The 16,423-nt window shown below is 38.0% G+C and overlaps 1 protein-coding gene across 2 annotated transcripts in view; it reads right to left on the bottom strand.

Moving 5' to 3' along the window:
* Positions 1 to 1,365: 1,365 nt before the first annotated feature.
* XPO4 (exportin 4) overlaps positions 1,366 to 16,423 on the bottom strand; it is an 80,816-nt gene continuing 65,758 nt past the window's right edge. For both annotated transcript variants that reach the window (XM_005516257.2, XM_088051351.1), the window contains exons 19-23: positions 15,884 to 16,002; positions 14,849 to 14,979; positions 13,975 to 14,092; positions 12,691 to 12,783; positions 1,366 to 9,553 (exon numbers count right to left, since the gene is read on the bottom strand). In XM_005516257.2, the coding sequence (XP_005516314.1) occupies positions 9,356 to 9,553; positions 12,691 to 12,783; positions 13,975 to 14,092; positions 14,849 to 14,979; positions 15,884 to 16,002 (659 nt within the window). In that variant the 3' untranslated portion in view covers positions 1,366 to 9,355. The remainder of the gene's footprint in view (positions 9,554 to 12,690; positions 12,784 to 13,974; positions 14,093 to 14,848; positions 14,980 to 15,883; positions 16,003 to 16,423) is intronic.

Here is a 16,423-nt window from a genome sequence, read left to right as displayed (position 1 = left end):
GTTAAGCTGTCTCCCTGTCCTTTCACTGACAGACCCATGTCACACAGCAGTGACACTGGTGTCCTTGAGACAAACCTGATGACATAGATCACTGCCCCTTCACTAATCATTATCTAGATCAAAAACAGTGTTTTAAAACACAGTTCTACCCCGGAAATAGCAACTTGTTACAACGCTTTTCTGTTTGGGGGTTTGAGTTTTTATTTTTACTGTATTGTATTTTTTCTCTACTAATGAAATTCTAGTTTCATTCTTAGTGTAGCATAAGCCATAGCCATATAAAAAAGTATAATCAGCTTTAATTAATATGAAAATATATTATTAAATTCTAATTGTAGAATCTTCCCTGTTGCCATTAATTCTACAATGTTTCTAGTACCTTTTTTCTGGAAAAAACCCCAAAACAAAAACCTCCACATGTTTAGGGCTGGCAAACCAACTGCACATTGATTTGGAAGGCATCGAAGCACACAATGCTTTACAACCATACAAGGATTATTTCTAGTTAATGACAACATAATCCTACTCCTGATGATGGAAAATAGCAAAGTGGAAATACTCTACTTGGAAAATAACCTGCAACACCTCCTCTTTGTAAGCAAAGCTTGCTGCACTTTTACTTTCACTCCCAGCTGTTCCCCCTACAGATGCAAAATCAAATGTGTGTTGGAGCCCTGTGGGGTACCTGTGGGCCAGGTGCACCACAGTTTCCCAAGACCTTGTGACACAACAGGAGGACAGACTGACAGTCAGCCTCATAAAAGCTGGCAGTCTCTCCAGGAATTCAAGTACAGAAGTAAGCTTTCATCTTTAAGTAGTTCATGGAGTCCCAACTCTTTCTCTGTGGAGATAGAAATGTTAGAAACATGACAGTGAGACAGGATCCCTGTGACTTCTTTCTATTTTGCCAAGCTTTGTGCATCCCTTGGAAGTGATTCAGGATCCACAGAGGGCTACAGCTTTCAGACAGAAAAATGCCCTGCATAAGTGACCACTAGTCACTTAATACCACCTAGCAGTACTGACATTTTAAACAGACTTTACAAGTATTTGAAAAAAAAAACCAAACAAAACCACCCAACCCTTCAACAGAAATTACCAGTATCTGTACTTCTGTACATTTTCACATCCCCATAGATTTTACCACGGCTTCTGACTTACACAATTCTCTCAAAAAATATCCCCAGATACACGGTAACAGCCAATCTTCATGGCATTTTCTGGCCCCAAAGCCTTGTCATGGTTGTTTTTGCTCTTTCCCTCAAATGATGTAATCACTCTGCCATCACAAGAAGCAGGAAGGAAAATATATAAAATATATTTAGCAAAACCAGTAAAATTAAAGTAGAACAGAAAATGCAGTCAAGTAGCAAACATGTACAGCAGCAGATTTTACACTTTTTCCTACACATACCTCTGCACTTATTTCACACACGCTCTTTAAGGAGAAGGAAGAAAATAGAAATCAGATAGTGTTACGAAAGAAAACATTTCTTTTCCTGAACAGTAAATGGGGTTTATTACTGCTTTCTGCTTTTGAAACTCTAATTCAGACTATATATATACTGCTAAGAAAAATAAGAGAAGGACACCCTTTTCTCTGTCCCTAAAGCAAAATTACACTGTCCTCCTTTTACAGACTATACTGGTATCTTAAATAGTTATACTCACAGGATCTAGACATTATCTGGCCATCTTAAGGGATGCAGGTAACAAACATTTTAACCAAGATACAAAACAGGCATCCAATTTTTCCAGCTTTCCTGAGGCTGAGTGAATTTTTTAAATACATGTGCGCTTATCAAAATCCATGTTACAGTACATTTTAACAGTAGTTTGTTAAGAAATCATGAAAGTGCATAACAGCCTAAAAGCAGGCAGAAAGTACTTCAGAAGAACAGTCTTTCTTCAAAGTGGCAGAAGAATATAAGCCTTCCCCAAAGTAGTGTTGATCTTGTGTGAGGACATCAGTGATCTTCCTAGAGATTCCACAGTGTGGTGGTGGGCTTTTGGCTTTGGGGTTTTTTTTTGTGAGTTACGACAATCATTTCAATGAAAAAAAGACCATTAGTAGTATTGGTGCAGTTCCAAAACTAAAGCAAATGTCCTGACAGCTTTTAAACCAAGTTACCAGTGAGGCTTTCCAATCAATACTTGTGTTGGAGTCTAGCGATGACTTCCATTCAGGGAACACCAAACACGGAGATAGGAAGAGTTTGAATATGCCACAAATCTAAACTGCAGCATCCAAAACAATAAGTTAAAGCAAATCAAACATATTTCTCTTTACAACCATTAACAGTAGGCCACACAGAGAGAGGAAGAAAAAGGGAAGTACATAAACACCCACAGTTTTGCTTTACTCTAACTTGCAAAGGCAACAGCGGGTCAGGAAAATTAAATCAAATACCATTAATAGATATTAAAGTGAAAACAGCTGTTCCACAATATTCAAATATAGACAGCAGAAAAACTAGTACGTATCCATCACAGTGGGTAGCTTCCTTGTTCTCTTTGGATATATAGATTTGTGTGGAATGTTTTCCAAAAAAAAGATGAATTTATTATTTAATTAACAAAACTTACATTAATAGTATCACATTTCATTTCAGAATTCCAAAACAGTACTTTCTCCCAACAAACTTGTTAATAAAATGGCAGGCTTTTACTAATCCCTTTCAAGATGTCATGGGTTAAAAATTACAAAACAATACTTCAATCTTGTAGAAGTTTTCTTATTTTAGAAGTTTGATCTATTTTCCTTTTTCTGGATTAGATTGCAAAGTTATCACTTTCTTCTCCTCCTCCTTCCCTCTACCAGTTCATGTACAACCTGCTCCTTGGTTGGCTGTCCAAACAAATTCCACTTGGAGGGTTGCGCTTTCCTGCTTTTCTGCTTGTAAGACATGCAAAATCACTGAAGGAAAAAATACACCACCAACTCCACCACTCACAACTGAAGCCAATATAAGTTTCAGAAAGGCAAAATTGATGGGGTTTGTGTATACTTAGACAAACAAGTGTGAATAAAGGCTTTGTACCCAAATCGATCAAGTTTATTCCAGAACTCATATTTAAGGTAAAGCAGAATAATTCCATTTTCTACATGAAAGGCTCTTGGATACGCTGCTGTTAGTCTTACCAGTTGCTTTCAGGAATTTCCTCAAAATTACCTTAAATGTTTCTGTCCTTCCCCAAAATATTCACTGAACTAAACCATGCTAATATAAATATATAACTGCATAATCTTACTTTTGAAACCAGTAAAATTCTAGTGATACATACAGCCAAGATATATAGCAAGCTGTCACCACCACAGTTGTTGCGTAGTTTTACTTTCAGGATTTGTGAAGCGTTTTTTTTTCCCTTTCCTAAATGATGTAAGTGCATGGAAGTAAGAGGGGAACAATAGAAAATACCTGTTGTTTATTTAAATGCATTATAGCACATTAGGAACTGCTGCCTGCAACTGAACTTTTCTGATATCCATGAAGTAACATGCTGTTAGATGTTCCTTACATAGGAACACATTTTTGAGTTTGGAGAACACTTCTGTGCCAGATACCATCATAAAAACTGTTTAGATTAAATAAACACATACAGACACACACAAATTAAAGACCCAGAAATCAGTATTCCTTTTGAGTAGACAAATGGCACCAATAAGAGTGACCAAAAAAGTCAATGTCAAAACTTCTCTTGGAAGATGGGGGAAAAGATTAATCTGATTATATATTCACAGTAATTTCTGGTAATTGCAGTCCAGTGTGAGATACTGCTGTTTCACCCCATGTCACACTTTTTTTTGTTGATGGACAAACTCATGCCTTAAGTGCTGATGTAAACCAAAGTTACTCCACCAACTTTTAACCTAATTGCTGTGTATTCACTGTAGCCAAAGAGGAAAAGGTGTAGCCTAAGGTTTCATAATGTTGCTGTTTATGTTTCCACTGTAAGGAAGTATAACAAATGCTTTTTCAGGGATTCAGTACAGGTGAGATTTTAGAAAAACATTAAACAAGAATACACACAAATCACACATGGCCAAAACAAAATAAAAAAAAATCTTTAGTGGAAAACAATTTTATCCTCTTCCTGCTTATGGATCTTAAAAATACACAGAGTCATCATTTCAAAGTTGAAAATTCAGTCATGATAAGGCTCGATTACACAGCCATTTCCCAAGTCTTATTGCAATAAACTGTGAAATATTTCTATGCAACTTCATATCTTCAACTGTACAGATAAAACAATACTTGAAATCAACTAGCACTTCAATCCCTGTGTTTTTTAATATATAAACTCAACACAGTATTGAATGACATTTAAAATATTTACACACTTGACCAACAGCAGTACTAGCATTTATTGCCTTAAAAACTGCATGTTCACTGCATGGAGGTTTCTTATTTTGCACAAAGAGAACAAATATTATATTTTTTTTCCTAATTAAAAACTCCAGAATGGTTTAATGGGAGATTGAAATGTGTGGTGAATGCTATTAGAGAGGTTTTTTATCAATTTCAAGTATCAAGCTGTAACAGATTGGAAAATTACATGGGTAGTATTATCTTCCTCTTGAGGTTGGAAGGGCCTTCCAAATCTGCTTAAGAACAGCTTAAAAAGACAGGAAAAGCAGGGTAGGGAATGGGAAAAAATGGAAAAGCAGAATCAATTTTAATTCACTGAAGAGAAGGGAAAGCCAGAGATATCTTACTTCTGTTTCTAGGGCCCCAGGAAATCTCATATTGAAAAAAGGGTTTTATAAGATAGGTGAGAACTTGAGGCTCTAGAGCAAAACACACTTCATGATTTGATTCATGATCAGTGCTAAAAAACATTAATTTACTGAAAACAGAGCACAATCTACTCAAATGCAAAATTATGGGGGAGCAGGGCTGGCTCTTTAAGTTTTAATTGTTATCATTAGGCTTTGGTTGTACTTAGTGACTGGAACAGACATGGGAGAAATGAGCAGTGTTTGTTCCTTGCAGAAAAATATAAAAAACCCCAAAGTAAACCAAACAAAAAACCCTACCACCACAAGCAGCACTTGTCATAAGCAGAGGCACCAAAGCCTTAATAACCAATGTCTGTCCTCTCCCTTTGTAGATCAGAACCGAGGCACACTGGTGGCAAATCTCACCTTATTTAAGAAGAAGCCGCCATTTCAATCAGCTGTAATTGAAATAATGAGAATTTACAGCAAGCATTACTGTACTGCAGTAGATCAGTCCTGGGAATACTGTACCACTGCTGCCTCTACTGGGCTTTACAATTATGAAAATCTTCTGTTTTCATTACAGTAAATCTTACACCTCACAAAACTAAAATTAAAGTATATAATATTTACATAACATCTCAGATCCTCAATGCATTTTATAGGCATAAGCTAATCCTCACAACATCCCTGTGAGGTAGGTAAGTGTTAATGCTATTTTAACAACAACACAGTTCTAGTGACTTGCCAACGGCCACAGAGGATCCTGTGGAAAAACATTACAAAATTAGAGGAGCCTGGCTCCTACTCCTGCGCTTATATTCATCAAGCTACTTCCATTAAAAAAACCACCCCTTCTTATGTAATTACTTAACCAAACCTGAAATTACTTAGAGTGTTTTACAAGCAAAATGCTGCAAATTTGTATTTCCAATTGTTTTACAGATCACAAATTAGAATTTGCTTTCCCTTTTAAAGAACTGGATTTTAAATGGACAACTGACTGCTCTGAGTAAGCTTATTTTCTAGAACTACATGGCTTAGATATAAAGGGATTTGCCCAGGTAACCACTGGGGCTTTAGTGAGTTCTACTCACTGTGAAAGTGATGACTTCAATTCCAACCCCTCTCTTTTAACTAGTAGGATTTGGACATGCTGAGAAAACAAGTTTCTCATTCCTGAGAAAAAAGGTGAGCCCTTTACCATTAAATAGTGAAACACAAACCTCTGGGCAAAAAAGTAGCAGATTCTGACGGTAATTCAGTGAAGCTAATTAAGGCATAAATGCACATGAAAGTGAAAGTTTCATGCATCCAGTCTACTTCTTCCTGTCCCTATGTATCTGTGCTTTCAACAAGGTTTTGAATTTTATGATTGAACTCGATGGTCATGCTTGTCAGCATTGCAACCTATAGGTTGAACAAAATTTTTATGCCAGCATCAGAACTAACTATTACAATGGGGAAGGAGCTGGCAAAATGGAAAAGAAAATAGTCAGAGTGAAAACACTGGTCCAATAATCTGTTTCAGCAAGAAAAGTCTAGACAAATATATTTGTTACAATTATATCATGTAGCATTTATAACTTGGTTTGAATTGCCTTTTTTCTTCCTTCAAAACACAGGCACATTTTTAGAACCATTATTCACTTTCCACCGTGAGTGGAAAATCAATGCAATGATGCTGTAAAACTTTCAGAACACTTTTGTGGAATCAGCTCTCAGTGTTCACTACAAACAGTCTGAGTCTTTCCTGTGGACCTCAGTGTGCTTTCACATCCCGATTTACAGCAACTGGATGTGTAGAAGATCACAGAAGATTCTTTTTTTTTCCATTTCTTTTGGTAGGGATACAGAGGTCAAATAACTCAGGTAGAAACAGTCACCAAGCTAGCAGGAGTATGAATGAACAGGACTTATTTCCAGAAGCCTTTGCAATCATTTCATGGATGTCACTAAGGAGAGACAACTTACCATTGCTCTAAAAGAAACATAAAATGGCATGGAAAGATCCCTGTTGAATATATGAGAATGAAAGTAAAATTAAAAAACAGGAGAGTGTAACATCAGGCAGGAAATCACAAAGAAAAAAAAACCAAATCCTTACTAGGACAGTTTTTCTTTAACATATAATATTATTTTTAAATGAAGGGCAAAGGAAATTTTTAAACTTTAAAACTAGCCTTTGAAAGAGGGTGCTCATACTTCAGCTAAAGTCTTGATACTCAAAAATGCTGTGTCTCTCTGCTTGTTACAACACAATGGGCCTGACAAGAAAAATAATGGGTATGCACATTACCCAGAATACAAACTCAATTTGTGCTCCCCTTCATCACAATATGCAAAAGGATTTCAAAACTTTAAAGTTAATAAATATTCTTAAATAGTGAGCCAGCTTTAGGATTAATAAAACAGTAGTGACAGAGCTAGTTATAAAAGAAAGGATGACTGAGTGTATCAGTTACTCAGTCAGACCCAAAACATGGAATATTTGCTATAATCTCTTTGAAGACTTCAGTCTAGATACCTGACATCGAGCACATCATAACAAACCAGCAGCTCCTACTGCTGCTGATGTTCCCAGGCTTCACTGCCCTTCATCTGAAAAAATGAGGTTTCAGAACTCCTGCTCTATCCAATGTACAAACTCAGAAAAACTCCAGAAGCAGTTTCAAAAACAGCAAATCCCAATTTAAAAATAAAAACTCAGCCATCACAACAGTTTGGAACAGAATGATCTGCCAGGATCATTGTATTTTGTGCAAGTGCACAGTCATGAAATCCTTTAAAGAAAAGCACTAGAGTTTCAAGAAAATATTGAGAGCAATACCCCTGTTATAAAATACTATGCAACTTATCTTAGAAATAAAATATTATCTGGGAAGGTACATTGAGAAGTTTCATGGTCACTTTGTAATATATAAATCTGCCCTTGCCCAGTTTTCACATCAGTGAAGAAATCAGTTTCACATCAAAAGAGAAAAGTATAATAAAGAGATGGCATTTTTGGCCTTGTGGATCCATGCTTGAGACACTTACGGATTTAACTTTAAAGACAAAAAAGAAAAAAAAAAAAAAGCCTTAGATCACTTATAGCACAGTATTAGAGATTTGTGTCTATTGTGAGATTCTGGCTATTGTGACTAATTTTGAGATGAACAGCTGAAGAATGGCACAGAATTGCAAACATGAAGCTATACATAGCCATATAAAGGTGTATACCAGACTTTTTATATAAATTGTAAAAACACATGGGAAATAGTTAACAGCATAATCTAGAAGAGATCTTAAACAGAAAGGCCCACTTCTGCCTCCGGGTATTTCCACAAAAAATCATTTCACTAGACATGCAGCATTTGTGTTTGCTTCAGTTTCCTCTGGCTCATGACAGAAGACAAAGCAGTTGCTCTCATATTCATGTGCTGCTCTCCCTTGTTGGCTCTGTATACTCAGGGCACTATATTCAGCTATAATAAAAGCTAAAGTGCTGATATAAAAAACCAAGCAAGAACAGAGCAGCTGGGAGAGCTATGCAGATGTGGGACTGGATTCAGCAAAAACAAAAATCTCCTACAGCAGACTTCCCAATTACCCTTCCTCACTGGAGTCAAGCAGACATGCTTGAGTAAAAGGGTTTGATGCCCCTGTGCTAGCATAATTGTTTTAGCTAATGCCCCAACTTTACAAAGTTGGCCAGTAATTCACACCTTTCGGGTTGTTATTGCTTAAGCAAACAGTTCAGTGTAGAAATACATTGCAGTTGCATGCAACCCAGGTGAGAATCAAAACAGATACTGAAAGTAAAACTACACATGAACCTTGCATTAGACACTCATTCCAAAACAACACGTCAACATGAAGGGCTGCAACAGGTACACAGCAGCTCAGTGCCAACATCCTAAACCAACTCTCAAGAGTCAAATCTTGCCTTAAATTTCTCACCTAAAGTATATGAGCTTTTTTTTTTCTTTTAAATTAAGGCAATGAAATGGCTACAGTTCCTAAAGTTCATTTTAGGGGAACAAAAATATACACCTTTTTTTTCCTCCGAACTTTAGGCAGCAGAACATAATGTAAAAACCTGCATTGCATTAAACCTGCAATGTCAGGTTGATGTAGAAAAACAGAACTAAACACAAGTTAAAATACCATTTGGTTTTTCTTCCCCATTGGAACACAAACTCAAACTAAGAGAGGAAAAATAAAGCTTAAAATCAGCTAAAGTGTTTTGAGCTTTATATGTATCTGCATCACACTCCAACATGATTTTGGGTAGAAAAGAAATCCGTATGTTTATATGACCACTCATATTTTAAACCAGTGTAGGGGGAAAGGCACTGCATTTATTTCATTGTGCCCATATCTGTTTGCGAAAAATGGAAAAAAACTCAATTCAGATTTTCTGTTCATTCTTTTCCACACCTAAGTATGACAGATTGCAGCTAACACATAATAGCAGAAGCTGATTCAAAGTTGACCTCTCCTATTCCATGGTGTCATGTTCAAACTTCCAGGCTCTCTAGAATCTGAGATGGCTGCAAAGAACCCAGAGACAGGTACAAGATTTAGTCAGCATTCAGCATTTCTCAGTGCATTTTGCAGAAAGGGTCTAAATTAGGCATAGAGTTTTGTTGTTTATTTTACACAGAGAAGTCCACCAACATTTGCCATAAATTCTTCTAAACTCTTTAAGAAGGCCATCTTCTGCTTACGGTCCAGTGTAGGAGGAGTGCTGCTTGCAGTAAGCTTGTTGAAGGCATCTGCTAACCGCTGGTAAATTACTGGATCTTGTTGAGTTGATAGCAATGTTTCAACTAACTCTGAATATTCAGCCTGTTAAACAAACAAGAAATTAAAAAAAAGAAGAGAGAGATACAATATATACAACTTCTCTCATCAGGACAAGATCCAGAATAAAGTGACATAAAATAATAAAGTGACAGAAAACCATCAGTACCTCTTCACCTGTCCTCACAGCCTTTCACTTACCTCTAAACCAGATAAAATCCTTCATCCAGGCTGGGTATTTTAGTAAGGCTAAAGAAGCCTTCAAAGGAAGGTACAGTGCTTTGCAGTGCAGAGTAAGATGACAATTTTAAGAGAAAGGGCCTTCTGGCTCTTACTTAGAATAGGCTTATTCCTGAAAGCTGGACTGTTTTTTCTTGATGCCTGTCCCATGTTCCATACCCCTCATCTCCTCCCATTCAGTATTCTAGGGTTCCTTCCCTGGGACAGAGAGCTTAGATTCCTTTCTAAGAGTTTTCTATTTACTCTCATACTTATTTAGACAGAAACAAAAGACAAAGAAACATGTCAAACATGACAAGGACACTGCCAAGGGGCACACACCTGAAGCAAGTCCAAAGGGACTGAGCTCTGGCAGCACAGGTGAAGGACACAGGCATCAGAATGGCAGTTCCCTCCATTCTACCCATGAGGGGTTATGTGCGGGTAGACAAAAAGAACTTGCCACCTGTGGGTGGTATCACAAGGTCCTTTTCTCTTACATGCTCACAAGTCTCTCTTCGAGGAATAAGGGCTGCTAATAAGAGAGAGGAGTCATAGGACAAAGTGGCTTAGCATCGTCTTTGGCAAAGGCTTGCCAACCCAGCAGGAAGGGTATTAAAGGGCATGTTGAGGGATAGTGGTAGCAACTTGTACATAAGTAAAGAGACAGACCAAGAGTATTAAGAACACAAAGAAATATGATGGGTTTAAAAGTGCTCCTCAGAAAGGATGAAACAGGCTGAAAGGAGGCCAACCTGAAATGCGTGTGTAGGAATGTGTACAGCTTTGGAAACAGAAGGAGCTAAAACTCCACATGCAGGTTCAGAGCTGCAACATTACTGCAGGCACTGATACGTGTGGGACAGGTGGCATGACTGGAGTGTTCCAAGGGACTGGTGGAAGCTTGTTAGAGATCTTCAGGACAGCAGATGACAGAAGATTGACACTTCTGTGAAAAGGCAGCTCAAATTAAAGATGGTTTTCTACAGACTGGGCAGCAATCTAGTTGAGTGCTTATGGATCATGATCAGAGGAGAAGCAGTAAAGATGACATCATCTTTTGGGGTGACATCTCATTACAAATCTCCAGAACAGGGCTTTTAGTAGTCTTAAAGCAACTTGAGGAAGTTTCCAGATCAGACAGGAGATTATCTCCCTGACATTTGCACACATACCAGATGGGCTACCCAGGGGTGTGACTTTGTGTCTGGTATTCACAGCTAGTAAGAGCTGGTCAGGGATGTGGTAATTAATGCCAGGCTTTCAGTTATCATTAAATAGTGGAGTTAAGGATTCCTAGGAAAGCGAGGAAAGAGGTCAGCCAAGTACACAACCTGGACATCATAAGAGCAGATGTCAAGATGTCACTTTCTTCAAGACTGGTGGATGGGATCCTGTGGGAGTGAGCTCTGAAGACAAAAAGAGCTCAAGAGGGCTGACAGGTCTTCAAGGACAACCTCTTCCAAGCACAAAAATGGTCTGTCCAGATACAGAGGAAAACAATAAGGACACTGATTCAGCTAGGCAGGGACTTAATGACTGAACTCCAGCACAAGGGCAACACGTGCAGGAAACAGAAGCAGGAACAGCTAGAAAGGAGTAAAGCAGAAACATCGTCTGGACAAGAACAATGACAAAAAAATTAAGTTCATCTAAAGCTGAATTTAGCAAAGGACAAAGACAACAAAAGCAGCTTTCACCAGTACTTTAAGAGTAAAAGAAGGAACAGGGAATAGATGGATTCTACTGCCGAATGGAACAGATGATTTAATGATAGTAGACAAGAGGTAAGGCTGAAATAATCAATGCTTTCTTTTGCCTTGGTCTTCACTGACAGGTTTTTCCAGACCTGTGTGACTAGATACAAGGTTCAAGGAGGAGATAAACTATGCATAATAAAGAGGATCAACCCAGGGATCTCTTGAGAAATCTTGATGCATGCAAGCTCCTAAGACCTGACAGAATCTATCCAAGGGTTCAGACAGCTGGGTCATGTCATTCATTACTGGCTGCTGTCTATCATCTTTGAATGACTAAGAAAATAATGAAACAAGTACTCCTAGAAGTTATTTCTGGGCATGTGAAAGTCAAATGACCCAAGGGAATGGTCTGAAGTTGTGTCAGGACAAGTTTACATTGAGTATTAGGAAAAGGTTATTCACCCAGAGGGTGGCTGGGCTCCCCAGGATGTCACAGCATCAAGCCTGATAGAGTTCAGGAAGTGTTTGGACACTGATCTCAGGCACATGGTGTGACTCTTGGGAATGGTCCTGTGCAGGGCTAGGAGTTGGACTCTATGATCCTCACGGGTCCCTTCCAACTCAGCATATTCTGTGATTCTGAGAACAGCTAGTATGGATTTACCAAGGGAAAATAATGCTTTACCACCTTGTCTTCTTTGACAAAATGACTTATATCTATGGCTAAGATGAGCAGTGCATCCCTAAAGCAAAGCAGGTCTTTAGTACCTGTGTACTGCACCCTTGCAATCAAGTTAAGATTTTACTGTCTAAATGGGTGAACTACTACATGTGTAAAAACACACCTTTACCATCAGCCTGTAAAGGATTGAGGCTAATGGCTCATGTTCCACTAGAAGCTGGTTCCAAGTGGCACTGAGAGCTCTCATCTGGACCTTGTCCTGTTAAATATTTTAGTCAGTGACCTGGAGGAGGAGGGGAAATACACTCTTCTCAAGTCTGGGGACAAAACCAAATTGGGGAGCGCAGCCACTGCATACAAGGGCAGGACTGACATTTAGAGACACTCAGGATGGAGCAATGAGCTGACTGTAGAGTCTTGAAATTCAGCAAGTACAAATGCAAAGACCTGCAGCTGAAACAGGCAGATCTCCTGAGGATGCCCCCTTTCAACCCAAATGATTCCATGATTTATCAGGTGCACATGAAATAACTACTCTCCTTTAATAAATGATTTCTTTTCAGGGTGTCTGAATGCCATACCTGATGCAAACACACTAATGTGTAGAACGCTTCACCTGCTGCAGTTGTCATTTCTGTATTGTGCTTCTGAAGTACCAGCATATCAAAAACCATCTGAAATCACAAAACAGAAGTATTTGTATAAGTCTAAACTTAATTTTCTACTTAATAAACATTTGCTGCTGAAGCTCATCTTCACTTCTGATAATAACAATGAACATGTATTACAAACATCCAAGGTTGCTGTTTGCTTTGTTGCCCTTTTTTTTTTTCTTCTAATTTAGATACCAGAAATTTAGAAGCCAAGTTCTTTTTGAAGTTGATTCTTGGCTTAACAGTATAAATTCACATCTCCAAGCACTGGAACCTGTTGATTTATATCAACTGTTCTTCAGAGAAACACTCCATCACTTGTATTTTTCTCCAAAAGCTGCAGATATGCCAGAGAAATAATGTAAAAAGCCTTTGCTCTTGCAGAATAAAATACAGAACTTTTCCTCAAGTTTTGGAGACTCCTATAGCCCACAGAAAGTCAAACAGGGAACAGATTAGTAAAGACTAATATTAAAATTTTAAGTGGAAATTCAGAAATAAGGAATGAAACTATGTTAAATTAGAAGATACACAAAGACAAAATTATGCAAGTTTCTCATTCTATCAGCTTGTCTGATGGAAGCATTTAATGAGCAATCCTCAGAAATCCCAAGGTCAGTTTGGGAAAAGACATCTTTAAGAAAAGATGTCTTAAGTAAAACTGAAGCCTATACAAAACCGGAAGACAAGCACACAAATTCTACAATTTCTTTGTTCCCAGTTATTAGGAACCTGGCTGCTACCAGGTCACTCCAAAATTCATTAAAATGGATGGTCCTACAAGTAAAGTACTGAATGTGATAGTGAATTAAGAAAGCGTGTAATTCATTAGATACACTGAATAAATGACAGCATTTCCTTTCTAGTTCCCAGCTATGCTCTTTTTCATGCCTTTTCTTTTAGTACTCTACCCAGCCTCCAGTTCACAGAGTTCTGGAAGCCTTTTGTTCGCAGCTTCACCAGTAACTGCCAAAACTGTCAATCTCAAGTACAGAGCATGGATAGAAAAATTGCATTCTGAGAGGCTCAGGTCTTTTATTTACTGACAATAATGGATCGGTTCCCTCTACACCTCCATCCTCTTTTGTACCCTAGTCTGATATCTTCGGTTCTTCATGCCCTCTTATCCTGATTAATCTGGATATGACCACTGTTTGGGCTCTGGATGCTACCTTCATGCAAAAAACCAAAGTAACAAGAAAGATGCCTTACCTTAAGAAAGTGCCTTGTTGCTAGAAAAAGGGTTGAATCTGTTTCTTGTGCTTTTGCACACTGTTCTGCTAATGGTGTTACAGCCTCCAGACAGAGCTGGCAGACCTCTGAGCTCATTCTGATAATGGGTGTTAAAGAATTGAAATCAGATTTCAATTAAATTATGGTCAAACTACCCAGCTGTGAAAATACCTGAAATGCTTGTATGTTTCAAAGTTTCTTTTTATTACAAAGTTGCTAATTTAAAAAATCAAACTAAAAAAATGCTAGAAAAAGGGGGTGAAAAAAGGATTCCAACTTCATTACCTTCTTTTATTAGCTACATGCCCTAAAGTAACATAACCCTCTCTGACATAACATTTTCAGAAAGAGTCCCTTATGGTCAAGCTCATCTGTTTCTGACACGTGCCACAGATTAGTGAAAATGGTACTCCCATTATGAGAGGGAGAGCCCATTGGCACCCTGACAGGAAATGCTCTGGAGCCAGCCCAGTAGAACAGCAGCAATGTTTTGTATTACCAGCTGAGACACTAATTCAGGAATGGCTTTGGGATACCAGCTGAAGGCTTATGAAGTTACACACTCTGAAATGAAGTAATGGAGGAGGCAGGAATGGCTGCCAGAAAAAACTTACATGCTAAGCTACTTAAAGGCTGTGCCCAAGCACCACAAGTTAGAGGCAATTCAGCTAATGCTGGAATCTCAGTGGAAACTAGTGAAGCTCTCAATCCCCAGAGAGCAGTGTAAGAGTCAATTACTGATATATAATTATACATGCAGATATTGACAGGAAAAGAAAAAAAAAATTAACAGATCCTTATAAAAGCAACATAGATTTTTTTAAAAAGCATTCCCAAGCTCTGTAAAGGATACGATGACATCCCTAACTCCAGTGAGTACATTAGGCTCTTAAAGAGGTCCTCTGGAAGTTGTGGAATTTTCTCAGGGAATATTTCACATATGAAAGTGATTAATTTGTAATATTGATTACACAGGGATGGAAACTGTCAAAAGAAAAACATGGTATTTTTAGATTCAATCACATAACTATTTTGGCATAATTTTCAACAATACAAAGAGACATGACTGATGTTTTGCACTGAAGAAAAGAATTTTAGTAGGAAACTTAAGTCATTAGAATGTCTACAACTTTATATCAATACAAACACTGTGGTACAATAAAAGATTACTAAACAGTAGATGGTGGCAGTCTGGTATCTGCTCTATACAAATTAAAGGAGTTTCATTTCAGACACAGACAGATCTAGTCCTGTGGGGTAGAAGCCTCGTGAGCATTTGAAGCACAATTGAGGGCTTCCCAGGGTACATCCCTCGCCTTGGTCTGATCTAAAATGGACGCAGCTCTCGTGCTCAGCAAGCACTACCGGATGAGAAGGCATGTGCAGAGGGGCCAGCTGAGACACCCCCTAGAAGTGTTCCCCTGTTTCAAAGTAAAACATGAACACAGGGCAACAATGAAACACTGCTGTCCCATCGTTTCATGTTTTACTGTTCTACTGACGAGCTGCTGATGCCTACAATCGACAGCCATCTGTATTGTGCAAATAAATAGTTACTTTTAACTCATATCACTGTTTATGCTTCTTGTCACATTTCTGACACTATCAGAAAAAGCACTCTGGTGAGCCACATTTGAGGTCTGCCTGTTGATCTGCACAGAGACTTGCTTTTAGAAGAAATGTTTTGTTTAGGACCCTCAGACATACATTTTCTCAGCTTACAGTGTTTCTTTTCGAATAATATTTAGAACTGTGGAACAGTTATTTACATCTATGAAGTCTAGAAAATTCAGCTTATGGAGGTGGAATGCATATAGGAACGAATTCTGGGAATTCATTACTATAAAGCTTCCATATTCTACCAGCTCTGTGTAAAAAATGTACTTACCTTCAGCAGATCTTGTGACATTAGAGGCAAAACTAGATTAACCCCATATAAAACAACATCTGCTGCTGATACAGATCTATTTGTAACTTGCCCGGGCTCATGTCCTCTAAATACTTCATCTGCAAAAAACAAAAAAAATATTTTGTATAAAAGGAAGATTCAACATATTGAAGGAACAGTCCCATTTCTTTATAATACAGACATTTTTAAAAATAGGACTAGTCTCCTCTCTCCAAACAAAACCATGAGGCACTGTATTAAAATAGAAACTTAGTGAGTGGAGGCTGTCACATCACTTTATATTTATATTCATTAGGACTAAGCATTTCATAATCACTTGTACCAGATGGCATGCTAAACCAGAACGCTTCAGATACTGAGGGCTCCCTTCCATTACAGAACATTGCATTTGTTTCTAGTGATAGCTGCTTCATGCCTGCACACAAACATAGTGAGTAAAATATTACTGCATTTTTGTACTTTTTACATATATATACATATTGTATTTACATATGGTTTAATATCTGTTAGGAACAGAAG

This window comes from Pseudopodoces humilis, chromosome 2 (genome assembly GCF_049639895.1).
Source record: "Pseudopodoces humilis isolate 2021_Gansu_Grassland_sample_001 chromosome 2, ASM4963989v1, whole genome shotgun sequence".
NCBI classification, from domain to species: Eukaryota; Metazoa; Chordata; class Aves; order Passeriformes; family Paridae; genus Pseudopodoces; species Pseudopodoces humilis.
Note: the sequence above shows the minus strand (reverse complement) of the source record. Positions and strands in the feature narration are given on the sequence as shown.